This window comes from Passer domesticus, unplaced genomic scaffold, assembly GCF_036417665.1.
Source record: "Passer domesticus isolate bPasDom1 unplaced genomic scaffold, bPasDom1.hap1 HAP1_SCAFFOLD_161, whole genome shotgun sequence".
NCBI classification, from domain to species: domain Eukaryota; kingdom Metazoa; phylum Chordata; class Aves; order Passeriformes; family Passeridae; genus Passer; species Passer domesticus.
The window spans coordinates 70,314-97,980 of NW_026989948.1; the positions used below are offsets into that span (position 1 = coordinate 70,314).

General features: G+C 63.9%; 2 protein-coding genes across 2 annotated transcripts in view; both read right to left on the reverse strand.

Moving 5' to 3' along the window:
* HCFC1 (host cell factor C1) overlaps positions 1–12,311 on the reverse strand; it is a 31,072-nt gene extending 18,761 nt beyond the window's left edge. Inside the window, 15 exon segments of the mRNA XM_064406193.1 lie at positions 558–772; positions 774–903; positions 2,639–2,762; positions 2,764–2,819; positions 3,693–3,799; positions 4,243–4,327; positions 5,921–6,129; positions 8,452–8,594; positions 8,596–8,613; positions 9,318–9,434; positions 9,437–9,468; positions 11,724–11,772; positions 11,775–11,831; positions 11,833–11,956; positions 12,280–12,311. Of these exon segments, the coding sequence (XP_064262263.1) occupies positions 558–772; positions 774–903; positions 2,639–2,762; positions 2,764–2,819; positions 3,693–3,799; positions 4,243–4,327; positions 5,921–6,129; positions 8,452–8,594; positions 8,596–8,613; positions 9,318–9,434; positions 9,437–9,468; positions 11,724–11,772; positions 11,775–11,831; positions 11,833–11,956; positions 12,280–12,311 (1,498 nt within the window).
* Positions 12,312–16,945: 4,634 nt separating this feature from the next.
* Positions 16,946–25,411, reverse strand: MECP2 (methyl-CpG binding protein 2). The gene is given in 10 exon segments (XM_064406194.1): positions 16,946–17,068; positions 20,200–20,832; positions 20,834–20,914; positions 20,916–20,963; positions 20,965–20,992; positions 20,994–21,064; positions 21,066–21,354; positions 21,470–21,555; positions 21,557–21,773; positions 25,342–25,411. Coding segments are annotated over 10 exon segments (1,614 nt in total). The 5' UTR covers positions 25,380–25,411.
* Between the last annotated feature and the right edge of the window lie 2,256 nt (positions 25,412–27,667).

The following is a 27,667-nucleotide window of genomic DNA, read 5'->3' on the forward strand; positions in this document are numbered from 1 at the left end:
CCCCCTCTGCCATGTTCCCCATGTCCCCATTCCCCACCCCACAATGTCCCCATCTCCCCCCATGTCCCCAAGTCCCCCTCCTCCCTCACAATGTCCCCACGTCCCCCGCAATGTCCCCAAGTCCCCATGTCCCCCCATGTCCCCCCATGTCCCCATCTCCCCCCAATGTCCCCAATATCCCCACATCCCAAATATCCCCACCTCCCCCCATGTCCCCACCTCCCCATGTCCCCAAGTCCCCATCTCCCCCCATGTCCCCATCTCCCATGTCCCCAAATCCCCATCTCCCCCTCCATGTCCCCAAGTCCCCACCTCCCCCACAATGTCCCCACCTCCCCCCATGTCCCCAGTATCCCCACCTCCCCTCCATGTCCCCATGTCCCCCCCCACGTCCCCAAGCCCCCCTCACTCTCACCAGGCGCTCTCCCCCGCCGTGGCCGCTCCGCTCGCCGCCGCCGCCGCCCCGCCGGCCGCCGGCAGCACCTGCAGGGTGGCCCCGGGGGGCGCGGCCACCGCCGTCCCCGCGGCCGCCGCCGCCACCCCCGCGGCGGTGCCACCGCCCGTCCCCGCCGTCCCCCGCCGTGGCAGCAGCGGCAGCAGCAGCGGCGACGCCGGGCGGGTTGGGGGGCGCGGCGGGCGGGGGCAGCAGGGTGAGCCCCACGCCCCCCAGCTGGGGCAGGCGGGGGGGGCGCGGGCGGCGGCGCGGGCGCGGCGGGGCGCGGGGCTCTTGGGCGGGTTGGCGGGCACCGAGGGCACGGGCGGCGGCGCGGGGCGCGGCGGGCAGCTCGTACTTCTGCAGCTGCAGCAGGTACGAGTCGGCCGTGGGCACCGCGCCCCAGCTCACCTCCAGCGACGTGGTGTTGGCGCGCACCAGCTGCACGCGGCCCGGCGCGGGCGGCCGCTCTGCGGGGACACATGGGGACACGTGGGGACACGTAGATTGCATCTAAGTAACATCTAGTACACCTGGGGTACACCTGGGTACAGGTGGGTTATAGCTGTGTAACATCTCGTACACCTGGGTACACCTGTATTGCTCATACCACAATCTGGGTACACCTGTACCACTCAAAACAACCTGGGTACACCTGGGGTACACCTGGGTACAGGTAGAGTATACCTATATAGTATCTGGTACACCTGGGGTACACCTGGGTACAGGTGAGTTATAGCTGTGTAACATCTCGTACGCCTGGGTACACTTAGTACTACTCATAACAACCTGGGTACACCTGGGGTACACCTGGGTACGGGTGGGTTATAGCTGTGTAACATCTACTACACCTGGGGTACACCTGTACCACTCAAAACAACCTGGGTACACCTGGGGTACACCTGGGTACAGGTAGGTTATACCTATGTAACATCTGCTACAGCTGGGGTACACCTGGGTACAGCTGTACCACTCGTATCGCAACCTGGGTACACCTGGGGTACACCTGAGGTACACCTGGGTACAGCTGTACCACTCATATCACAACCTGGGTACACCTGGGGTACACCTGGGTACAGGTGGGTTATAGCTATGTAACATCTGGTAAACGTAGGGTACACCTGCACTACTCATAACAACCTGGGTACACCCGGGGTACAGGTGGGTTATACCTGTGTAACATCTACTACACCTGGGGTACACCTGGGTACAGGTAGATTATAGCTGTGTAACATCTCGTACACCTGGGTGCACCTGTACCACTCGTATCACAACCTGGGTACACCTGGGTACAGGTAGATTATACCTATATAACATCTGGTACACCTAGGGTACACCTGCACTACTCATAACAACCTGGGTACACCTGGGGTACACCTGGGTACACCTGCACCACTTGTATCATAACCTGGGTACGCCTGGGGTACACCTGGGTACAGGTAGAGTATACCTATATAACACCTAGTACACCTGGGGTACACCTGGTACAGGTATATTATACCTATGTAACATCTGGTACACCTGGGTACATCTGTACCACTCATATCATACCTGGGTACAATTGGGTACACCTGGGGTACTCCCAGGTACAGGTAGATTATACCTACCTAACATTTGGTACACCTGGGGTACACCTGGGTACAGGCAGATTATACCTATGTAACATCTGGGTACGCTTGGGTACAGGTGAGTACATCTGGGTCCACCTGTATGCTCATACCACACCTGGGTACACCTGGGTACAGGTGGGTTATACACGTGTAACATCTGCTACACCTGGGTACACCTGTACCACTCACATCACAGCTGGGTTACACCTGTGTTACGCCTGTCACACCTGTGTTGCAGCACATCTGGGACCTCCCCCAGCCCCCCAGACTCACCTGTCTCCAGGTACCACAGGTCCTTGCAGCCCCCCCAGACTCCCTGAACCCCCCAGACTCACCTGTCTCCAGGTACCACAGGTCCTTGCAGCCCCCCCAGACTCCCTGAACCCCCCAGACTCACCAGACTCAAGGTACCACAGGTCCTTGCAGCCCCACAGGTCCTTGCAGCCCCCCAGGTTGTTCCAGCCCCCAGACTCACCTGTCTCCAGGTACCACAGGTCCTTGCAGCCCCCCAGGTTGTTCCAGCCCCCAGACTCACCTGTCTCCAGGTACCACAGGTCCTTGCAGCCCCCCAGGTTGTTCCGGCCCCCAGACTCACCTGTCTCCAGGTACCACAGGTCCTTGCAGCACACCTGGTTGTTCCAGGCCTTGCGGTAGCCGTCGCGCCCGCTCCAGATGTACAGGCGGGTGGCGATGGCCACGGCGCAGTGCCCGGCGCGCGCCCCGCGGCACGTTGTCCTCCAGGGTCTCCAGCACCAGGGGCTCCCAGGCCATCGAGTCTGGGGGGCATGGGGACAGGGGGGTCACACGGGGGTCTGGGGGGGTCACAGAGGGGTTTGGGGGGGCTTGGAGAGGGGTTTGGGGGAGGGTCTGGGGGTTCCTCCAGGGTCTCCAGCACCGGGGGCTCCCAGGCCATCGAGTCTGGGGGCACAGGGGGGTCACACGGGGGTCTGGGGGGGTCACAGAGGGGTTTGGGGGGGCTTGGAGAGGGGTTTGGGGTAATTTGGGGGGGTCTGGGGGGCTCAGAGTGGGGTTTGGGGAGGGGTCTGGGGGTTCCTCCAGGGTCTCCAGCACCGGGGGCTCCCAGGCCATCGAGTCTGGGGGCACGGGGGGGGGTCACACGGGGCTCTGGGGGGGCTTGGGGAGGGGTTTGGGGGGTCACAGAGGGGTCTGGGGGAATTTGGGGGACTCAAGAGTGGGGTTTGGGGGGATTGAGGAAGGATTTGGGGGATCTGGGAGGTGCTCAGGGTTTTTTAGGGTGGATTTGGGGTCGGTTTTGGGGATCCCAGAACAGATTTGGGCTGGGTTTGGGGGTCCCAAGCCCCCTCCTCACCCAGGCTGAGGTTTGGGCTGTTTCAGGGTGGGTTTTATGGTGAATTTGGGGGGTCCCAAGCCCCCTCCTCATCGAGGCTAAGGTTTGGGGTGTTTCTGGGTGGGTTTTAGGGTGGGTTTGGGGTCAGTTCTGGGGGTCCCAAGCCCCCTCCTCACCCCGGCTGAGATTTGGGCTGTTTCAGGGTGCTTTTTAGGGTAGAACTGGGTGGGTTTGGGGGTCCCAAGCCCCCTCCTCACCCAGGTTGAGGTTTGGGGTGTTTCTGGGTGGGTTTTAGGGCGGGTTTGGGGTCAGTTCTGGGGGTCCCAAGCCCCCTCCTCACCCAGGTTCAGGCAGGCCAGGGTGTTGGTGCACTTCCACTCCTTCTCGTGCGTGGCCACCTTCACGTCATCCATCACCAGGGGCACCCACCCCCCAAAAACGTACATCCTGGGGGGGGACAGAGGTCAGGGGGGTCAGGGGGACACCCAGAGACCCCCACCCCAAAAACCTGCACAGCCCTGGGGGTCCTCAGGGGTCACAAAGATGACAGAGACACCCAGACCCCAAAATGTCCCTCCTGGGGGGGGTCACAGGGGCACCCACCCCCCAAAATGTCCCTCCTGGGGGGGTCACAGGGGCACCCACCCCCCAAAATGTCCCTCCTGGGAGGGTCAGAGGTCAGGGGGACACCCAAAGACCCCCACCCTCCAAAATTTTCATCTTTGTGGGGGGTCATGAGATCACCCATATTAATTAAAAAATTAAATTAAAAACAAAACACCCCCTTAAGGACCCCAACACTCCCCCCCCCGGTTGGGGACAGGGACACAAAGGGACCCCCCAGGATAATTTGGGGGGGTTTTTGGGGGGAGGGTCGCCCCCAGACTCACTTGTTGCCGATGGTGGTGGCCGAGTGGAGGCTGCGGGGGAGGGGAGCGACCCCGCTCAGGCTCGGCTTGTTCCAGGTCAGCGTCTCTGGAAACACCCAAAATGTCAGGAAATTACCCCAAAATGGGAGGAAATTACCTCAAAACGTGAGGAAACGGCCCCAAAATGTGAGGAAACAGCCCCAAAATGTGAGGAAACAGCCCCAAAATGTGAGGAAACAGTCCCCAAAATGTGAGAAAACTACTCCAAAATGTGAGGAAACAGCCCCAAAATGTGAGGAAACGGCGCCAAAATGTGAGGAAATGGCCCCAAAATGTGAGGAAACGGCCCCAAAATGTGAAGGAATGGTCCCAAAATGTGAGGAAGTGGCCCCAAAATGTGAGGAAATTACTCCAAAATGTGTGGAAATGGCCCCAAAATGTGAAGGAATGGTCCCAAAATGTGAGGAAACGGCCCCAAAATGTGAAGAAATGGTGACAAAATCACCCGGGATTTGAAGAAATTAATTCAAAATGGGAGAAAGCAATCCCAAAATATGGGAAAACAACCCCACAAAAACCCACAAAAGCCCCTCCAAACCCCACAAAACCCCACAAAAACCCCCAAATCCCCCTGTACCGATATCCAGGGTCCACAGGTCGCCCAGCCTGCAGCTGCTCATGCCCCCGTAGATGATGATGTCACCCAGCAACCCCCATTCCCCTGACCCCAAAACCCCTCCAAACCTCACAAAACCCCATAAAAACCCCACAAAAACCCCACAAAAACCCCACAAAAACCCCACAAAAACCCCACAAAAACCCCACAAAAACCCCAAATCCCCCTGTACTGATATCCAGGGTCCACAGGTCCCTCAGCCTGCAGCCGCTCATGCCCCCGTAGATGCCAACATCTCCCAATGTCCCTCACTACCCTCCATTCCCCTGACCCCAAAACACCTCCAAACACCACAAAAACTCCACAAAACCCCATAAAAACCCCCGTACCGATATCCAACGTCCATAAATCGCCCAGCCTGCAGCCGCTCATGCCCCCGTAGATGATGATCTCCTCCAGTAACCCTCACTACCCTTTACTCCTCTGACCCCAAAACCCCTCCAAACCCCATAAAACCCCACAAAAACCCCTCCAAACCCCCCAAAACCCCATAAAAACCCCATAAAAACCCCGTACCGATATCCAATGTCCATAAATCGCCCAGCCTGCAGCCGCTCATGCCCCCGTAGATGCCGATCTCCTCCAGTAACCCTCACTACCCTTTACTCCTCTTACCCCAAAACCCCTCCAAACCCCATAAAACCCCACAAAAACCCCTCCAAACCCCCCAAAACCCCATAAAAACCCCGTACCGATATCCAATGTCCATAAATCCCCCAGCCTGCAGCCGCTCATGCCCCCGTAGATGCCGATCTCCTCCAGTAACCCTCACTACCCTTTACTCCTCTTACCCCAAAACCCCTCCAAACCCCATAAAACCCCACAAAAACCCCTCCAAACCCCCCAAAACCCCAAAAAACCCCGTACCGATATCCAATGTCCATAAATCGCCCAGCCTGCAGCCGCTCATGCCCCCGTAGATGATGATCTCGCCCAATAACCCTCACTACCCTTTACTCCTCTGACCCCAAAACCCCTCCAAACCCCCCAAAACCCCATGAACACCCCATAAAAACCCCGTACCGATATCCAGGGTCCATAAATCGCCCAGCCTGCAGCCGCTCATGCCCCCGTAGATGACGAGGCGCGAGCGCCGCCCGTCGCGCTCCGTGTACACCACGGCCGTGTGGGACTCGCGGGGCGGGGGCAGCACCCCGTAGGTGATGGGGATGTCCCAGGCCAGCACCCCCGAGCCCGGGCGCAGCTCCAGCACGTACAGGTCGTTCAGGTACCTGGGGAAAGGGATACGGGGTCAGGAGATCCCAAAAAAACCCTAAAAGGGCGGTTCGATATGTGGGATTTAAGGGTTTGGATATAAGGTTGGACACAAAGGTCCTTAAATCCCATAAAATGCAATCAGGACGGCCCCAAATACATCTGTGTCTACATGTACAGGTGGTAGGAGACCGACAAGGTCAGGAAATCCCAAAAAAACCCTAAAAGGGTGGTTGGGTGTGTGGGACTGTCCTAAAAGGGTGTTTGGGATATGGGATTATCCTAAAAGGTCCTTAAATCCCATAAAACGCAATCAGGATGGCCCCAAAAACATCTGTGTCTATATGTAGAGGTGATAAGAGACTGACAAGGTCAGGAGAACCCAAAGAAACCCTAAAAGGGTGGTTGGATATGTGGGATTTAAGGGTTTGGATATAAGGTTGGACATAAAGATCCTTAAATCCCATAAAATGCAATCAGGACGGCCCCAAAAACACCCGTGTCCATGTGTACAGGTGGTAGGAGATTGACAAGGTCAGGAAACCCCAAAAAAACCCTAAAAGGGTGGTTGGGTGTGTGGGACTGTCCTAAAAGGGTGTTTGGGATATGGGATTATCCTAAAAGGTCCTTAAATCCCATAAAACGCAATCAGGATGGCCCCAAAAACATCTGTGTCTATATGTAGAGGTGATAAGAGACTGACAAGGTCAGGAGAACCCAAAGAAATCCGAAAAGGGCGTTTGGATATGTGGGATTGTCCTAAAAGGGTGTTTGGGATATGGGATTATCCTAAAAGGTCCTTAAATCCCATAAAATGCAATCAGGACAGCCCCAAAAACATCTGTGTCCACGTGTACAGGTGGTCCAGATATCTGAAGAGCAGACTCACAAAGTCAGGAAACCCCAAAAAAACCCTAAAAGGGTGGTTGGGTATGTGGGACTGCACTAAAAGGTCCCTTAAATCCCATAAAATGTGTCCAGTGTCACCTGTGCCCACGTGTGCAGGTGGTTCAGGTATCTGGGGAGGGGATTAAGAAGGTCAGGAGACCCCAATAAAATGCTAAAAAGGTGTTTGGATATGTGGGACTGCCCTAAAAGGGTGTTTGGGATATGGGATTGTCCTAAAAGGTCCCTTAAATCCCATAAAATGCACTCAGGATGGCCCCAAAAACACGCGTGTCCATGTATGCAGGTGGTTCAGGTATCTGGGGAGGGGGTTAAAAAGTCAGAAAACCCCAATAAAATCCTAAAAAGGGTGTTTGGATATGCAGGACTGCACTAAAAGGGTGTTTGGCATATGGGATTGCCCTAAAAGGTCCCTTAAATCCCATAAAATGTGCTCAGTGTCACCTGTGCCCATGTGTGCAGGTAGCTCAGGTGTGTGGGGAGGGGGTCGAGAAGGTCAGCAGACCCCAAAAAAACCCTAAAAGGGCGTTTGGACATGTGGGACTGCACTAAAAGGGTGGTTGGGAATGCAGGAAAGACTTTAAAGGGTTGTTAGATCCCATAAAATGCAACCAGAATGGCCCCAGTGTCACCTGTGCCCACATCTGCAGGTGGTTCAGAAGGTCAGGAGACCCCAAAAAACCTTAAAAGGGTGGTTGGATGTGTGGGACTGCACTAAAAGGGTGTTGGGGATATGGAATTGCCCTAAAAGGTCTCTTAAATCCCATAAAATGCACTCAGGATGGCCCCAATGTCACCCGTGCCCACATGTGCAGGTGGTCCAGAAAGTCAGGAGACCCCAAAAAACCCTAAAAGTGTTTTTGGGAATGCAGAACGCTCCTAAAAGGGTTCTTAAATCCCCTAAAATTCACCCAGAATGGTGCCAGTGTCATCTGTGCCCCTGCCAGGGATTCTTGAGTCCCCCCAAAAATGAACACAAAGTTTTGGGGTCACTCTTGTGTCCCCCAAAGTTGGGGAATGTCCCCAAGCCTCCCATCCCAATCCTATTCTCGGGGTTTTGGGGCGTCTCCCTGCAACTCCCAGGGTTTTGGGATCATCTGTATGGCCCCCCAAGAGTTCCTGTGCCCCCCTAAAAATGACCCCAATGTTTCAGGCTGACCCCCACGCTCCCCAAAAATCCCTGTGTGCCCCCAAACCAGCCCCAAGCCCCCTCCCATCCAGTTATCCCTGGGATTTTTGGGATGCCCCCGGGGTTTGGGGTGCCCTGGGGTTTTGGGGTGCCCCCTAAAAATGACCCCAATGTTTCAGCCTCACCCCCACACTCCCCAAGTGCCCCCAAACCAGCCCCAAGCCCCCTCCCCACATGGATTCCCAGGGTTTTTGGGGTGCCCCCAGGGTTTGGGGGTGCCCTGGGGTTTTGGGGTGCCCCGTACCGGGGGATGTTGTTTTTGGGGTCCTCACTGTCGTTGGCCAGCCCCCCGAACAGGTAACACTTGTTGCCCACCAGGGAGAAGCTGTGGCCCAGCCGGGGGCAAGGGGGGGGTCCATTTTTGGGGGTCTTCGCCTTCAGCCGCTTCCCACTCCCACCTGGAGGCCTGGAATGGGGGGGGGGGGATGTGGGATTTGGGGAGGGGTCTGCGAGTGGGGGGGCACCCAGGGGGAGAGGGGACCCCAACACTGGGTCCTGGGGGGTGGTCCCAGGTGTTTGGGAGGGTCCCAAGGGGTCACCCATGGTTTGGGGGGGTTCCCAGGGGGTCCCCAGGTGGTCACCCACAGTTCAGGGGGTTCCCCAGGTGCTCGGGGGGGTTCCCAGGGGTTCCCCAGGGGCTCAGGGGGTTCCCCAGGTGTCCCCCAGGTGCTCAGGGGGGCTCCCCCCAAGGTGTTCAGGGGTTCCCCAGGAGCTCCACAGGTGCTATGAGGGGGGTTCCCCAGGTGCTCAGGGGGCTCCCCAGGTATCCCCCAGGTGCTCAGGGGGGGTTCCCCAGGGGCACAGGGGGTTCCCCAGGTGTTCCCCAGGTGCTCAGGCGGTTCCCCCAGGTGTCCCCCAGGTGCTCAGGGGGTGTTCCCAGGTGTTCCCCAGGTGCTCAGGCGGTTCCCCAGGTGTTCCCCAGGTGCTCAGGGGGTTCCCCAGTTGCTCAGGGGGTTCCCCAGGTGTTCCCCAGGTTGCTCAGGGGGGGTTCCCCAGGGGTTCCCCATGTGCTCCCCGGGTGCTCAGGGAGTTCCCCAGGTGCTCCCCAGGTGATCAGGGGGTTCCCCAGGTGTTCCCCAGGTGCTCAGGGGGTTCCCAGGCGCCGGGTACCTGCAGCTCGTAGAGGTCGTTGCTGTACTTGCCGTACTCCACCATGCCCCCGAACACCAGCAGCCGCGTGCCGTCACACACGAAGCCATAGGCGGCACAGCCCGGGGGGGATGTCCCCCCCGCACGGCCGGGATGAACCACTGGTTGGTGGCTGTGGGGGACACAGGGGACAGTGACACAGGGGGGATAGTGGGAATGGTCACTGAACCCCCAGGATGAACACTGGTTGGTGGCTGTGGGGACACACGGGGGACAGTGAGAATGAGCCCCTGAACCCCCAGGATGAACCACTGGTTGGTGGCTGTGGGGACACGGAGGGGACAGTGACACAGCGGGGACAGTGAGAATGGTCACTGAACCCCCAGGATGAACCCCTGCTTGGTGGCTGTGGGGACACAGGGGACAGGGGGGGACAGTGAGAATGGTCACTGAACCACTGACACTGAGAATGACACCCCTGAACCCCCAGGATGAACCACTGCTTGGTGGCTGTGGGGACACACGGGGGGACAGTGACACAGGGGGGGACAGTGAGAATGAGCCCCTGAACCCCCAGGATGAACCACTGGTTGGTGGCTGTGGGGACACAGGGGACAGTGACACAGGGGGGATAGTGGGAATGGTCACTGAACCCCCAGGATGAACCACTGGTTGGTGGCTGTGGGGACACAGGGGACAGGGGGGACAGTGAGAATGGTCACTGAACCACTGACACTGAGAATGACACCCCTGAACCCCCAGGATGAACCACTGGTTGGTGGCTGTGGAGACACGGAGGGGGACAGTGACACAGGGGGGGACAGTGAGAATGGTCACTGAACCCCCAGGATGAATCCCTGGTTGGTGGCTGTGGGGACACACGGGGGACAGTGAGAATGGTCACTGAACCCCCAGGATGAATCCCTGGTTGGTGGCTGTGGGGACACAGGGGACAGGGGGGACAGTGAGAATAAGCCCCTGAACCACTGGCTGGTGGCTGTGGGGACACAGGGGACAGTGAGAATGTGCCCCTGAACTCCCAGGATGAACCCCTGATTGGTAGCTGTGGGGACAAAGTGGGGACAGGGACACAGAGAGAAGACACTGACAATAATCGCCCCAAACTGCTGAATGACTGTTGGGGACAGGGACACGCTGAGGGACACGGACACATGGATAATGACACCCCTAAATTTCCAGAACAAATCACTAGCTCACTCATTTGTTAGGGGACAAAATGGGAACAGCGACACAGAGACAATGACACCCCCAAAAGTACCAGGATGAACCAGTGGTTGGTGGTTCTTGGGGACAAAATGGGGACAGGGACACAGTGGGGACACCAGGAATGATCCCAAATCCCATCCATCCCTGTGGGGATCCCCCCTGTGCCCCCCCAGCCCCACCTGTGCTGTACACGTACACTTTGTCCCCAATGCCACCATTCTGGGGACGCCCCCCATACCCGCAAGTGCCGCCCCCAGGACCCCCACCTGTGTTGTAGACGTGCAGTTTGCCCCACTCCCACCCCTCTGGGGACCCCCTGTACCCCCCAGGACCCCCACCTGTGTTGTACACGCGCAGTTTGCCCCCAGTCCCACCCCTCTGGGGACCCCCCTGTACCCCCCAGGACCCCCACCTGTGTTGTAGGTGTGCAATTTGCCCCCAGTCCCACCCCTCTGGGGACCCCCACACACCCTCAGGAGCCCCCCCGTGACCCCACCTGTGTTGTAGACGTGCAGTTTGCCCCCAGCCCCACCCCTCTGGGGACCCCCTGTACCATCCCAGGTGCCCCCCAGCACCCCCCAGCCATGCTGTAGGTGTGCAATTTGCCCCCACTCCCACCCCTCTGGGGACCCCCACACACCCCCTGTACACCCCCCAGGACCCCACCTGTGTTGTACACGCGCAGTTTGCCCCCAGCCCCACCCCCACAGTGCCCCCCCCCAGGACCCCCACCTGTGTTGTAGATGTGCAGTTTGCCCCCAGTCCCACCCCTCTGGGGACCCCCCACACACCCCCCTGTACCCCCCCAGGACCCCCACACCTGTGTTGTAGGTGTGCAATTTGCCCCCAGTCCCACCCCCCACACACCCCCAGTGCCCCCCCCAGGACCCCCACCTGTGTTGTAGACGTGCAGTTTGCCCCACACTCCCACCCCTCTGGGGACCCTCACACACCCCCAGGAGCCCCCCCGGACCCCCACCTGTATTGTAGACGTGCAATTTGCCCCCAGTCCCACTCCTCTGGGGACCCCCTGTACCCCCCAGGACCCCCACCTGTGTTGTAGACGTGCAGTTTGCCCCCAGTCCCACCCCCACCACACACCCCCTGTACACCCCCCAGGACCCCCACCTGTGTTGTAGGTGTGCAATTTGCCCCCCCGTCCCACCCCCACACCCCCAGTGCCCCCCCCAGGACCCCCACCTGTGTTGTAGACGTGCAGCTCGTCCACGATGCCCTCGTTGCCCCCCCCCCGAAGACCACGATGAGCTCCTTGATGGCCACGGCGCGGTGGCCGTGCCGGGGCCGGGGGCACGGGCCCAGCCCAGCCCACCACCCGCTTCCAGCGCGGCTGCAGCGCGGGGGGGGCCCGGGGGGGCCCGCGGCGGGGACCCCCCCCCCGCCCAGGCCTGCCATGCGTCCCCCCGCTGCCTGTCCTGGGGGGACACGGGGGGTCAGGTATGGGGGACACCCCAAAAATTACAGAAATTAACTGACAGCCCCCCCGCTGCCTGTCCTGGGGGGACACGGGGGGTCAGACACCGGGGAGACCCCAGAAATTACCAAACACCCCAAAATTCATCAAAATTAACTCACAACCCCCCCCGCTGCCTGTCCTGGGGGGACACGGGGGGTCAGACACCGGGGAGACCCCAAAAATCACTGAAATTAACTGACAGCCCCCCCGCTGCCTGTCCTGGGGGGACACGGGGGGGTCAGACACCGGGGAGACCCCCAAAAATTACAGGAATTAACTGACATTCCCCCACACTGCCTGTTCTGGGGGGACATGGGGGCCAGATACAGGGGAGATCCCAAAAATCACCTGACACCCCCCCCCTGACATTGAACCCTCCCCCCGCTGCCTGTCGTGGGGGGACACGGGGGGTCAGACACCGGGGAGACCCCAATAATCACTGAAATTACCAAAAACCCCAAAGTTCATCAAAATTAACTGACAACCACCCCTGCTGCTTGTCCTGGGGGGACACGGGGCATCAGACACGGCGTACCCCAAAAATCACCAAAATTAACTGACATTCCCCCACACTGCCTGTTCTGGGGGGACACGGAGATCAGACATGGGGGAGACCCCAGAAATTACCAAAATTAACTGACACCCCCCCCCCCCCCCACTGTCTGTCCTAGGGGGACACGGGGGTCAGGTATGGGGGACACCCCAAAAATCACCTGACACCCCCCCCCACTGTCTGTCCTGGGGGGGACACAGCGGGGTCAGACAAGGGAGATACCCCAAAAATAAAAAAAAATTAACTGACACCCCCCACTAACAGTGATCCCCCCCCCCCGGCTGCCTCTCCTGGAGGGTCACAGGGGGTCAGACACAGGGGAGACCCCAAAAACCATAAAAACTGACAACCCCCCCACTGCATCTCCTGGGGGGATACGGGGGGTCAGACACCGGGGAGACCCCAAAAATCACCAAAATTAACTGACCTTCCCCCCACACTGCCTGTCCTGGGGGGACACGGAGATCAGACATGGGGGAGACCCCAAAAATTACAGAAATTAACTGACAGCCCCCCCGCTGCCTGTCCTGGGGGGACATGGGGGGTCAGACACGGGGGAGACCCCAAAAATCACCAAAATTAACTGACACCCCCTCACTGACACATCTCCCCCCCCCCTCTGCCTGTCCTTTTGGGGGAAGGGAGAATTGGATTTGGGCGACACCCCCAAAACCCAAACCAATGACCCGAGCCCCCCCCCCCCTCCCTCCCCTTGACCCCTCTGGGAGGATCAGGGGGTGTTTGGATGTGGGGGACACCCCCAAACCCCCTCACTGGCACTGACCACCCCCCCCAAAGGGCGGTTTGGGACATAGGAACCCCCACCCCCATTAATTCTCTTGGGGGGGGTGTCCCCAAATCTGGGGGTCAATCCCCTTGTGCCCCCCCCAAACTCCACAGGGTCACCCCCGACCCCTCCCCCCAAATACCCCCAGGGGCTTGACACGCCCCCTCCCCCCAAAATCCCGCACTGAATGTTTAATTACACCCCCCACGGCAATTACCCCGAAAGAGTTAATTACCCCCCCCACGGCAGGGGGTGTGACAATGGGGGAGGAGTCCACTGGAGGGGGAGGGGAGCGTTTATTCCTCCCCGTTAATTACTCTCTTCATTATGTCTCCTTTTAATTACCCCTCTTCACGCCCTGATCCCCCCCCCGCAATTTCCCACCCCGCTCCGAATTTGCCTCCCTTAATCTTCATCTCCCCCTCCTCAAATTCCCCCTCAGGCCGTGCCCCCCCCCAGTGTCACCCCCCTCCCCAAATTATCCCCTCAGGACTGTGCCAAATCCCCCCCTCCCCAAATTCCCACCTCAAGTTCAACTCCCCCCCCTCCCCAAATTCCCCCCTCAGGCCGAGCCCCCCCCCCTCAGCTTCACCTCCCCTCTCCCCAAATATCCCCTCAGGCCGTGACGCCCCTCAGGACCAACTCCCTCCCCGAACTGCCCCCTCAGGTTATGACCCCCCCCTCACTTATTGCCCCCCTCAGGTTCACCTCCCCCTCCCCCAAATCCCCCCCTCAGGCCGTGCCCCCCCCTTAAAATGCCCAACCCCCCCCCCCAGCGCTGCCCCCTCCCCTCACGCCCCCCTCCCCCCCCCTCAGGCCCCTGCGCGCCGCCATCTTGTCTCTGCCCGGGCGGAAAATGGCGGCCGCCTCCTCCCCCCCCACCGCCGCCCCCCCCGCTCACCGCGGCCCCGCGGCCGCCTCCCTCTCCCGGCCCGCGGCCGCTCCCCGATTCCCGGCGGCGGCTCCGGGGGGTCGCGCGGCTGCAGCGGCTCCCGGCGCGGGGGCTGCGGCTGCGGGCGGAGCGCGGCGGCGGCGGCCCCTCACGCCGCCCTGGGAGCCGCCATCTTGCGCCTGTGTCCGGCGGCCGCCGAGGGTGGGCGGGAAGCGACGGGAGGGGGCGGGGACAACGCGGACACGCCCCCTCCGGACCCGGGCGGCGCCATCTTGGCCGGGGACGGGGGGCGACATTGTGGGGAAGGCGGGACGGGAAAAGGCGGCGGCATTTGGGGAGGGGGACCGGGAGGAGTTTCACCGCCATCTCGGTGGCCCCCGGGCCGGGCCCGGTAGCGGCGGGGCTGGGGGCGAGCGGCGGAGGGGCGCGGGGGGAACTGTACGGAGCCGCCTGAAGGGGGCGCGGCCATGGCGCCAACGGAGGGGGTGTGGTCACGGAAGGGCGTGGCCACGCCCACTCCAACCGCCTCTTAAAGGAGCCGCCCCCAGCCCGCCTTTTGCGCGGTTTTCCCTCCTTCCCGCCCCCCCCCGAGCGCCGCCAACTCCCCGTGCCGCCCCCTCCCGGCCTTCCCGCGGCCCCGAAACCGCTCCCCGGCATTCCCGGCCTCGTCCCCCCCGCACACACCGAATCCCCCGCGGCCTGGCTGCCGGCGACACGGCCCGTTTCCCGGCGGCGCAGCGCTGTACGGAGCGCTCAAACCGCCATGGGCGCCGCCATCTTGGGCGCCCCTCTTCTCCTTGGGTACCACCCCCCTCCGCAAACCGCGCCCCCTTCTCCTCCTCCTCTTCCTCTGCCCCGGAGCTCCCCCGCTCTCCCCACCGCCCCCCGGGGTTAACGGGATGCCGGAGCCGCTCCGAGGCCTCACGGCCCCGCGGCTCCGAGCGAGGCAAACGGGCCGGGGATCCCCGGCGCTGCCATCGCCCCCCGCCCCCCCCCCGGACTCTCAAGATGGCGGCGCGCGGGACCCGGATGCGGCGGCCCCTCCCAGGATGGCGCCCCGGGAGCGGTGGGGGGGGGAAGGACCCGGATGTCGGCGCACGGCGCCGCCATGACACCCCCGCACGTCCCCCTCCCAAGATGGCGCCGCCCATCCGGCGGAACCGATACTCGGTGTCGGCCTCCACGGGGCTCCCGCGGTTCCTCCCCTCCCTCCCGGCGCTTCCCGCTTCATTCCGCCCTTACCGGGTGCGGCTCCGCTACCGCAGCGGCTCCAAGGCGGCGGAGCGGCCGGTGCCCGGGTGCGCGGGGGAGGGGGTCACAAGATGGCGGCGCGCTGCTGTGGGAAGGGGGGGGGTCCAAGATGGCGCCGCCCGGTGCCCGGATCTTCCTCCTCGTCCTCCTCCTCTTCCTCCTCCTCGCCGCGCGCGCAAGATGGCGGCGCCTGCCCGGGACGGGAGCGGAGCTTTGAGCGCTCCCCGCGCTCTTCGCTCAGGCCCCCGCCGCCCCTTCCTCTCGTCCCCCCTCCGGGCCAGCCCCGATGCGGCGCCCCAAGATGGCGCAGGTGGGAGCTCGCAGCTCCGCGGCGGCCCAAGATGGCGGCGGCCGCGGGACCCCGGATGCGCCGCTCTCCGCGCCGCTCCGCCGCCGCTCCGCACCTGCAGCCACCCTCCGCCCGCCGACCCCGGGCGCCGCTTTCCCGCCGCCGCCGCCGCTCGCTCCGGGCCGCCGCCGCCGCGCTGAAAGCCGAGAAAGGCCCGCCCGCCGCGCCGGCTACTGGCGCTTGGGAGCCGCCATTTTGGACGCGTCTCCTCCACCCCGCCACAAAGATGGCGCCCGCCAGGCCCCGGATGGTGGCGCTTAACGGCTGCAGCGCTCACTGCGCGTGCGTGACCGCGCCGTGTGGTAATGGCGCATGCTCGGCTCCACCTCGTTCCTGCGCAGGCGCTTTTCCCGCCTTTTCCGTAACGGGATTTTTGTTCAAACACCCGAATTTGGCGCTTTTCGCCCCAGTTTTGCCCCAAAATGCTCCGTGGGGGGGTGGGGAGAGGAGAGGAGGCGGGTGAGGGTTCCTCAGCAAGGGGCTCGGGGTGAAGGTCCCAGGGTTTGGAGAGGGTTTAGGGAAGATTTAGGGAGTTTTGGGGTGTCCCCCTCAGGCTCAGGTGTGAAACAGCCCCAGGTGTGACAATAAACCTCCAGGTGTGACAATAAACCTCCAAGTGTGACAATAAAACCTCCAGGTGTGACAATAAACCTCCAGGTGTGACAATAAACCTCCAGGTGTGACAATAAACCTCCAGGTGTGACAATGCACCCTCAGGTGTGACACGGATCCCCCCTGAGGGTCCGGGGGACACGATCCGGTGTTTTTTTGAGTCCTTTGGGAGCGCTTTTGTTGAGCCCCTCGAGCCAGAAATGAGTCTAGGGGTGCCCCCGGCCACCTCGGGGCGGCTCAGAGCCCTTTTGGGGGGAATGTTGGAGGTTCCAGTCCGACCCAGTTTACCCCAGTCCCTCCCAGTTCATCCCAGTCCCGTCCCAGCCCCGCCTCCTCCCTCAGGGAGGCCCCGCCCAAGCCCCGCCCCCGGCGCCGCCGCCATGTTTTGTGTGGCAGAAGCTCCCGCCCCCCGCGGTTACCGCGGCAACGGCGCCATCTTGAGCGTGGCGGAACCGGGCGCAAAGGCGGGGAAAGGGGCGGGGCCTCAGCGAACGTCCCGCCCCCCTAGCTCGCGATGACGTCATCGTGGTGATGACGTCGTAAGCGCGAATGGCACCGTGGTGTGACGTCACAACTCCCAGGGCACTCCCGAGGGCTGGGGGAGGGGGGGAAAGGGCGGGGGGACACCTGGGACCAGGTGAGGTCACACAGGGGGGGGGAGTGAGGTCATTGGAGGGAATCCAGTGACGTCATTGGAGGGAATCCAGTGACGTCATCCAGGTGAGATCCTGGATCACCCACCTGACCCCACACGGGGACCCCGAACCCCCCCTGGAGATCCCAAAATCAGCACCTGGGACCCCAAACTCACAGAGGGATCCGGGACCCCCCTCAGAGTGACCTGTCCCCTCCCCCACTGTGGGCTGGGGGATTTTGGGGGGAATTTGGGGGATTTTAGGGGGGTCTGGGGGGAATTTGGGGGGAGATCTGGAGGGGATCTGAGGGAACTGGGAGGGATTTTGGGGGGGATCTCAGGGGGATTCTGGGGGGGATTTTGAGGGTGGATCCAGTGGGATCTGAGGGGGATTTTAGGAGGAATTTAGGGGAGACTTTGGGGTGAATTTTGGGGGCATCGGGGGGGATTTTAGGAGGATTTTGGGGGAATTTTAGGGGTATCTGGGAGGGATTTTGGGGGGGATTTTAGGGGGAGTTTTGGGGTATCTGGGGGGGATGTTTGGAGGATTTGGGGGGGATTTTTGGGGAGATTTAGGGGGGGATTTTAGGGGTATCTGTGGAGGATTTTCGGGGGGATTTCAGGAGGACTTTGAGGGGATTTTGGGGGGGATTTTAGGGGTACCTGTGGGGGATTTTAGGGGTAATTTTGGGGGGTCCGGGGGGTCCGTGCGCGGAGCCAAAGAAGCGGCGGAGGCGGCTGAGGGTTACACAGATTTATAATCGCTGGATCACGCGCAGCAGCAGCAGCAGCAGCACAGACACAGACCCGGGGGGCGGGGGGGGGGAATTTGGGGGGGTTTAGATGGGGGGGGGGAGGGGGGGGCGGCGCCGTGGGGACCCCCCCTCCCCAAAAACAACCGACACCGAGGGGCTTTTCCGGAACTTTATAAGGCAAAAACGTCTCGAGAGAATAAATAGGTGGGGGGGAGGGGGGGGCCCCCCCAAAATTCCCCCCCCCCCAACGGTGGTGGCTGCGCCCCGCCCCCCCCGGGACCCCTCCCCCACACGGGCCCCTCCCCCCTGTTGGGGTTTGCTCTCTCTGGCCGCCCCTCCCCCCCGTTATTGCCGTGAGGAGCCGGGGGGGGGTGGGGGACCCCCGGGGGGGGCGATGGAAGAACGGGGGGGCACAAAGGGGGGGTGACCCCCACCCCTCCCCCCCCAGAGTGGGTAAAGTGCAGGACGGGGACCCCTCCCCCACCCCGAGATGGACTGGGGGGGGCGGGGTGGGGGAGGGGCAGGATGACACCCCCCCCCCCCCAAGGGTGAAATGGATCGCCCCGTGCTCGCTCCTGATTGGCTCAGGACCAGATCCCGGCCCTGCCCAGCTCACTCCTGATTGGTTCCCGATCAGATCCCGGCCCTTGTCTCTGATTGGCTCAGGACCGGATCCCAGCTCCACCCATGCTCGCTCCTGATTGGCTCGGGGCCAGATCCCGGCCCTGCCCAGCTCACTCCTGATTGGTTCCCGATCAGATCCCGGCCCTTGTCTCTGATTGGCTCAGGACCAGATCCCGGCCCTGCCCAGCTCAATCCTGATTGGTTTCTGATCAAATCCCACCCTCATTTCTTATTGGCCCAGGATTGGATCCCAGCTCCCCCCATGCTCAATTCTGATTGGCTCTGGACCAGATCCCAGCCCTGCCCAGCTCGATCACGACTGGCTCCATACCAGATCTCACTCTTGCTTTTGATTGGCTCCAGACCAGATCACACCCCTCAATTTTGATTGGCTCCAGACTGGATCCCAGCTCCGCCCATTCTGACTCCTGATTGGCTCCAGACCGGATCACACCTTTGCTCCTGATTGGCTCCCACCATACCCACGGCTTCTCCTGATTGGCCGTGACTGGATCCCCCCTCCAGAGCAGAGCAACCCCATTGGGCGGGGGCGGGACCCGCCCCTCCAATCCAAACCACTCCCGATTGGATCCTGGCCGGGCCCCGCCCCTGCCCGGAGTCACTCCTGGGGCCGGATCTGGCCCCGCCCCCCGCAGGATCTCAGCCCTGATTGGACGGCGCCAACCCCACCCGGTCCCTGATTGGCTCTTGACTCGACCAAGCCTCTGTTCAGGGGGATCCGGAATATTCCTCACGCCCCTCTGCTCATCTCTGCATCGCGGCTCCTGATTGGCCAAACACTGGTCCCAGCTGAACCCAAGGCTGCTCCTGATTGGCTCTGGGCCTGATCCCGCCCCTCCTGATTGGCTGGACACCAGATCCGGCTCCCACAGAGCCGCCCCTATTGACCAAAGCCCAGGCCCCCGCCCCCTCCTGATCCTGCCCCTCCTGATTGGCTCCAGACACCGGATCCCGCACAGACCAGTAGCTGCTGATTGGCTCAAAATCCGACCCCCAATAAAGTCACACCTGATTGGCTCAACACCAGACCCCTGCTCCTCAGTCGCTCCTGATTGGCTCCTCACTTGATCCCACCCCCCGCCCAGCTCTGCTCCTGATTGGCTCAGCCCCAGATTCCGGCTGAACCCATCGCTCCTCTTGATTGGCTCCACACCAGACCCCGCCCCCTGACACCGCACCCCCTTCTCCTGATTGGCTCCACGCTGGATCCCTGCCCCTGATTGGCCGTGACTTCGGCCCCGCCCCCCCCCACTTCAGCAGCGCCGCTCCCCCATTGGCCGCCGGCCGGATCCCGGCCCCGCCCCCTCCCCCTCCCCCATAGTGCAAATGGTTCCCACGGGCGGAAAACGCGAACGGAACTGGAAGAACGAGAAAAGCGGCGCCGGGGGAGGGGGGGGAAGACGCGGCCCCGCCCCCCCAAAACACCCCCCCCCAACCCCGCCCAACCTCGGGGGGGGCCCTGGAGACCCCCCCCCTCCTCTAAAAGTGCAAAGTGGGGGGGTCCGGGGGTCCCTCGCTGTGCTTGTCGGTAATAAAAATCCCGGGGGGGACACGGGGGGAGGGGAGGGGCGGAGAACCCATGGCGGGGGGGGCTTTCGCTGGGGGGAGGGGGGGTCCCCACTGCCTCGTGAAGGGGGGGGTAGGGGCGGGGAGGGGGGCCCGTCCGTGTGTCCGTCCGTCCGTCCGCCCGTCCGTGCGTGCGTCCCCCGCGGCGGGCGGCTCACAGTCAGCTGACCCCGCTCGGGCACAGGGCGTCCGCGTGTCCACCGGCTCCTCGCGGGCCGGGGGCCGCGGCACGGCCACGCTGGGGGGGGGGCGGGGGGCGGCGGCGGCGCCGACGAGGACGACGAGGAGGAGGATGAAGAGGAGGAAGAGGAGGAGGTGGAGGAAGAGGAGGCAGAGTCTTTGTGCTCGGGCTCCCCTCGGTGTTTGAAGGGCGGCGACGGCGGCAGCGGCGGCGGCGGGGGCTGAGTCTTAGGGGGCTCCTTGGCGCAGCCGTCGGGGGCCGCGGGACCCCCCCCCTCTGCTCCGAGCACCCGCTCAAGTCCTGGGGGGGCGGCGGCGGCGGCGGCTGGGGGGCGGCGGGGGGGGGGGGGCTGGCGCTGTCCTTGGGGCTGCTCTGGGGGGGGCTCCGGCGGCGGCGGCGGCGGGGGGGGGGCGCGGGGGGAGCCCCCCGCCCCTTGGGGCTGCCCTCCTTGCTGCGCCGGCCGGGGCTGCGGGCGCTGCGGGGGCCGCGGGGGGCCGGGCGGGGTCGGCGGCGGCCGCGGCGTCGTCGTCGTCGTGGTGGCCGTCGCGGTGGCCGCCATCGTCACCGGTTCCACCACCACCGTCTCCCTCGTCTTCCTCTTCTTGATGGGGCAGCACGGTCTCCTGCACGGCCGGGGGAGTCGCCGCCTTCTTGTCGGGGGCCCGCCCGGCCCCCCCCGGCCCCGCCGCCCCCCGCCGGTTTGCGCCCGCGTTTCTTGGGCACGGCCGGGCTGTCCGGCTCGGGCCCGGCGCTTGCGGCCCGGCCGCCGCGGGGCCGGCGGGGCCGCGGGGCCCGGCTGGCCCGGGGGCGAACGGCATCTTCACCAGCAGCTTGCCGGGGGGGCTTCTCCAGAGCGCGTTTGGCCGCAGAGCCGCCCTCGGACACGGCGGCGGCCGCCTTGGGCCGGGCGCTGCCGCCTCCGCCGCCGCTGCCCTTGGGCCGCCCCCGGCCGCGGCCGGTGCCGGGGCCTTTGGGCGATTTGGGCTTCTTGGGCGGGCGCTGCTCGCGGCGCGAGGGGCTGCCCCGGCCGGTGACGGTGAAGTCGAAGTCGTTGGGGTCCAGCGAGGTGTCCCCCACCTTCTCGAAGTAGGCGATCAGCTCCACCTTGGAGCGGAAGGCTTTTCCCTGCGGGCTGCGGACGGAGAGCGAGCGGTCAGCGGGCGGTCAGCGGCGATGGCCCGCACGCCCCTCTCCGGCCAAACCCCCCAACACAAACACACACACACACCACCCGCGCCGGGCCTCACTTGATCAGGTAGACGTCGTACTTGCCGGCCGAGCGGCCGGACTTGCGCTGCTTGAGCTTGCGCGTCCAGCCCTCGGGCAGCGTGGGGGTCGTCGTACATGGGCCCGCGGTCGCGGATGATGGAGCGCCGCTGCTTCGGCGACGCCGACGCCTCCGGCGCCGCCGGCGCCGCCCCGGCGCCCTCCGAGCTCTCGGCCTTGCCGGCCTCGGCGGGCTCGGCCGCGGGCTGCTCCGGCTCCTTGCGCTCCTTCTTGGGCTTCTTGGCCTTGGGCGGCCGCTGCAGGTTCTCCTCGGATTGCTCCTCCCTGCGGGGACACGCGGCGGTCAGCAGGGGAAGGACGGGGTCGGGACGGACACACGGACGTGAGGGACGCAGCAGGGAGGGCAGGCGGGTCGCTGGGTGTGGAAGGGGTCAGTGCTGGGTGTATGGACAGACAGACAGGGCCGTGACACAGCTCTGGACACATGGACAGGGCCATGGACACAGTGCTGGTCAGGGCTGGACACACGGACAGGGCCGTGACACAGCGCTGGACACACGGACAGGGCCATGGGCACAGTGCTGGTCAGGGCTGGACACACGGACAGGGCCCTGACACAGCGCTGGACACACGGACAGAGCCCTGCGGCTCCCTGCACAGAACTGGTCAGTGCTGGACACACGGACACGATGGACAGGGCCCTGCGAACTCTTTGGACATGGTGCTGGTCAGCAGTGGACACACAGACCCAATGGACACACGGACACGGACTCGCTGGACACATGGACCAGGCCCTGCATCTCTCCGGACACAGCACTGGTCAGTGCCGGCTGCACGGACCCAATGGACACACGGACACAGCCCTGGGGACCCCTGGACACAGCACTGGTCAGTGCTGGACACATGGACAGGGCCCTGCAACTCTCTGGACACAGCACTGGTCGGTGCTGGACACACGGACAGGGCCCCTGCATCTCTCTGGACACACGGACAGGGCCCTGCATTTCTCCGGACACAGCACTGGTCAGTGCTGGACACACGGACCCCGCCGGACACACGGATGCAGCGCCGCAGCTCCCTGGACACAGCACTGGTCAGTCCCGGACACGCAGACGGACAAACGGACAGCACTGGACACACGGACACAGCCCCAGACACCAGCATGGGGTGAAACGGCGCGGAATTGGGCAAAGCCGGAGCCAGGACAGGGAGGAGGAGGAGGAGGAGGAGGAGGAGGAAGGAGGGGCAGCCCGGGCCGGCGGGAATTACGGCCGCGGCCGGAGCGACATCCCGGCGCTGGTCACTCCGCAGCGTGGGGGGCACGGGGGGGGACGGGGGGCTCGGGGGTGCACACCGGACACCCCCACGGCCGTGTCCTGGCTCGGCCACCCGAGCGGTCCGGCGGCGCCGTGTCCACCCCGCGGGGCTAAAGCCAGCCCCGGGGGGTCGTGGTCAGCGCGCGGTGACACCGGGGCCGTCACCCCAGCCCCGCGTCGGTGTCACCGGGGACGGGACCCCCGGGGGGGGGATTTGGGGGTGGGGTGGGACCCCCGTCCTCGGTGTCACCGCTGCCACCGGCGCGGGGGGTCCCGTCCTGGCGAGGAGGCTGGGGTTGGTCATGGGGTGGGGAGGGGGACGCAGCCCCCCCAGGACCCCCCAGTGCTGGGGGTCCCCACGGTGCCACCCTGGTGGCCATCAGGGGAACCCCCCCGACCCCTCCCCACTGAGTGGGGAGCACGGCCGGGACCCCCCAGTCCCATCCTGGGGCTAAAAGTCGCAAAAACGGCACAAAAAAAATTTGGGACGGGGCGTGGGAACGTCGGGATGAGGGGGATTGGGGACGGGGGGGGACCCCCAGGGACCCCCCAACATGTCCTGGGGTCTCAGGGGGGCTGGGGGTGGCCTTGGGGTTGAGGGTCTGAGGTGGTCCCGGGGGTCCTGTGGTTGCTCTGGGGGTCCTGGGGGGGGTTTGGTTAGCCCTGGGGGTCTTGGGGGTCCTGGGTTTGGGGTGGCCCTGGGGGTCCCAGGGAGGTCCCAGGGGTTCCTGGGGGTCTCTTGGTGGCCCTGGGGGGTCCCTGGGGGGTCCCTGGTGGCCCCAGGGTTGAGGATCCCAAGTGGCCCCGGGGGTCTCAGGGGGTCTCGAGGTGGGCACAGCAAAGGTGGGCGTGAGAAGCCAAATTTTGGGGTGTTCCGGGGAAATTTGGGCGATTCCAGCGGAATTTGGGAAATTTCGGGGCGATTTGTGGATTTTGGGGCGTGAGGGCAGTTTCAGGGCGATTCCAGGTGGGATTTGGGGGAATTTGGGGGGGATTTGGGGGGGACCTGGAGGGGGTTACGGGAGCGCGGCCGTTTTGGGGCAATTTGAGGCATTTTTGGGAGCAGCGTGAGGGGAACATTTGGAGCAACTTTGGGGCAATTCTGGATATTTTGGGGCTGATGAATTTTGGGGGAATTCAGGGGTATTTTGGGGTAACTCGGGGAGTTTGGGGGCGCTGCGTGAGTGCAGCAATTCGGGGAAATTTGGGGGATTTTAGGGTGAAACGAGCACTTGGGGCATGCAGCGTGAGCAGCATTTTGGGGCAATTTTGGGGATTTTGGGGTGGCGCACGAGCACAAAATCTTGGGGCAATTCAGGGGGATTTTAGGGTAAATCGGGGGGATTTGGGACGCGGCGTGAGCAGCAGTTTGGGGGCAATTTTGGGGACTTTGGGGCGCAGCATTTTGGGATAAATCATGGGGTGTGGGGGGCGCAGCGTGAGCAGCGGTTTGGGGCGTTTTTGGGTATTTTGGGGTGCAGCATTTTGGGGCAGTTCGGGATATTTTGGGGCGTCACACACACGCAGTAATTTGGGGCAGATTTGGGGTGCAGCAATTTGGGGAAATTCGGGGTATTTTGGGGTAACCCGGGGTACTTTGGGGCACCACGTGAGCGCGACAGTTCGGGGCAAATTTGGGTATTTTGGGGCGCAGCGCAAGCGTAACATTTTGGGGTGACTCGGGGCGTTTTGGGGTGACTTCGAGAGGTTTTGGGGCCACTTCAGGGTGGATTTTGGGGTGACTTCGGGAGGGCTTTGGGGTGACTTCGGGGAGGGGTCAGGATAACGCGGGGAGCTATGGGGGTGATTTAGGGGGGTTTAGGGTAACTCTGGGATTTCGGGGTGGCTCGGGGGGTGCTCGGGGTGAATTTCGGGGTGCCTCGGGGCGGATTTCGGGGTGCCCCGGGAGGGTTTTGGGGCAGTTTTCGTGGTTTCGGGCGCGCGCGGGACAGGCCGGGGGGTGTGTCCCCTTCAGGGGGGCGCGGGTCCCTCCGTGAGGGGGGGGGTCCCCATCTCCCACCCTAACGGGGGCAACACCGGCGCGGCGACACAGACGGAATTTTGACGAAGAAGGGGAGGGGTCCCCAAATTTCACAGCGGGGCTGTCGGTGGAATGATGGGGGGGGGGTGCCGGCCGCATTTTGGGGGCTCGCGGAGGAAAGCCAGGCCAGGTCCCCCCATGGCGGAGGGGTCCCGCGCCGGGGTCGGGGGGGTCCCCCCGAGGGCTCCCCGCACCGGGGGGGGCTCCTCCCGCCCCCCGGGGGGGCCCGCGGCCGCTCGTGACGCACTCGCGGCGCTCGCAGCCCCCCCCCAGCCCTCACACACACACACACACACACACACGCCCCCCCCCCGCCCGCCATTCCCGGTTCCCGCCCGGCCCGTGAGGGGAAGGGAAGGGGGGGGGGGGGGCGTGAGGGAGAGAGGAGGGGGGGGGGGGCGTCGCCCCGCGCGCGCGCGCGCGCGCGAGACCCCCCCCCCCCCCCCCCCCCCACCCCGGCTCTCCGCTCCCCTCACGGCTTTCCCCAACACCCGCCGCGGCCCCCCCCCGGCCCCGCCGCCCCCTCCTCACTCACAGCCGCCCCTCGTCGCCGCTCGGCGCCGCCGCCGCCATTTTCTTCGCAGCGAAGAACCCGCGGGGGGGGGGGGGGGGGGGGGGAAGCTGAGGGGGGGGGGCCGGGAGGGGGGGGGGCGGGAGGGGGGGGGGGGCGGCCCGGACCGAGCGGCGACGGGAACCCGGAGCGGCGCTGGCCCCGCCCCTCCGCCCGGCGCCGGTTGGCCCAGCGTCCCGTCGGTCAAGGCGGCGGCGCGCTTTGATTGGGCGGTGGGGCCGCCCTCCGGGGGCGGGGCCGGGGCGCTCGCGCCGGGCCGTTGGAATTGGCGGGAAGCGCTGTCAGTTACTGGGGGCGGGGCCGGCGGAGCGCGCGCGGGCGCCCATTGGGCCCCGCGCCGGGACGCCGGGGCTCCGATTGGCTGTGGGGGATGTCGGTCAAGAGACGGCGAAGGGGGCGTGGCCTGGGCCCCCCCGCGCTGCGAAGGGTTTGAAATCCAACGGCCGTAACGGTCCGCGAGGCCACGCCCCCCTCCGGGCCACGCCCTGGCCACGCCCCGCCCGCCCCGGGTCCCGCTGCCCCAGTACGGGGAATACTGGGACCAGTATGGGGACAACTGGGACCAGTACGGGGAATACTGGGACCAGTATGGGGATAACTGGGACCAGTACGGGGACAGCTGGAACCAGTATGGGGATAGAGGGAACCAGTATGGGACAACTGGGACCAGTACGGGGAATACTGGGACCAGTATGGGGACAGCTGGGACCAGTACGGGACAGCTGGGACCAGTATGGGGAATACTGGGACTCAGTACAATGATAGAGGGAACCAGTACGGGGACAACTGGGACCAGTAAAGGAACAGCTGGGACCAGTATGGGGATAGAGGGAACCAGTATGGGACAACTGGGACCAGTACGGGGATAACTGGGGACCAGTATGGGGATAACTGGGACCAGTATAGGGACAACTGGGACCAGTATGGGACAACTGGGACCAGTATGGGGATAGAGGGAACCAGTACGGGGATAACTGGGACCAGTATAGGGAGAGTGGGGACCAGTATGGGGATAACTGGGACCAGTATGGGGATAACTGGGACCAGTATAGGGAGAGTGGGGACCAGTATGGGGATAACTGGGACCAGTATAGGGACAACTGGGACCAGTACAATGATAGAGGGAACCAGTACGGGGACAGCAGGGACCAGTACAGAACCAGTACGGCCGCTGTGGCCACCAGTACAGAACCAGTATGGCGATGACAGCCACCAGTACAGAACCAGTATGGCAGTGACAGCCACCAGTACAGAACCAGTATGGCAGTGACAGCCACCAGTACAGCCAGTGTGCCACCAGTTTGCTCGCGGTGCCCCCCAGCCCGGGGGGGAGGGGCGGGGCCGGACCCACCCCCCCCCCGGCCCGGGGGGATGAGCGGGGATGGAGCGCTAATCCCCCCTCCCCCACCCCCTCCCGACCCCCCCCACACAACCCCCAACCCCCCGACCCCCCTCCCCAATATGGGACCCTCCCCCAAAACCGCTCAGGACACCCCCAAACCCCCCCGGACCCCCCCCATCCCCCCCTGTCCCGTGGGTCCCTCTCCCCTCCCCCCCCTTTTTTCCACCCCCCCCTCCCCTTTCGGGGGGGTCCCCGCCCCCCCCCTCGCCCCCCCCCCACCCCGGATCGGGGTCACCTCCGGGGGGGATTGTCCCTAATCCCGGGAGCCGTGACCCCCCCGGGATTAGGGGGGCACCTGGGGGGGGTCCCCAGAGGGACCCTGGGACATGTAGTCCCCCCTGGGGGGGGGCAGGGACCCCCCAAATGTCGCCCGGGACCCCCAAAATCCCCTGGGACCCCCAAATGTCACCCCACACACCTCGGGGGGGGGGGGGGGGGAGAGGGACCCCCCAAATGTCACCCGGGGCCCCCCAAAATCCCTCGGGATCCCGCAAATGTCACACGAGACCTCCCCCAAATTCTCCAGGACCCCCCAAAATATGCCGGGACCCCCCCAAATTTCACTCGGGGACCCCCCCAAATGTCACCCGGGGACCCCCGAAATGTCAGCCGGGACCCCCCCCCCCCGATGTCGCCAGAGCCCTGCGGTGGCACTGGGGGGGAGCAGCAGGACCCCAAAATCTGGGGGGTGGGGGGAATTGGGGGGGCTCCGGAGGGGGTTTGGGGATACGGGGGGGAGGATTTGGGGGCGTTTTGGGGCATGGGGGGGCTCGGGTGAAATTTTGGGGTGCAGGTTCGGGGGGTTGGGAAGGGTTTGGGGTTCAATTTGTGGGCACGGGATGGTCCCAGTAAGATTTTGTCAAACCAGGGAGGTTTTGGGGTCGAATT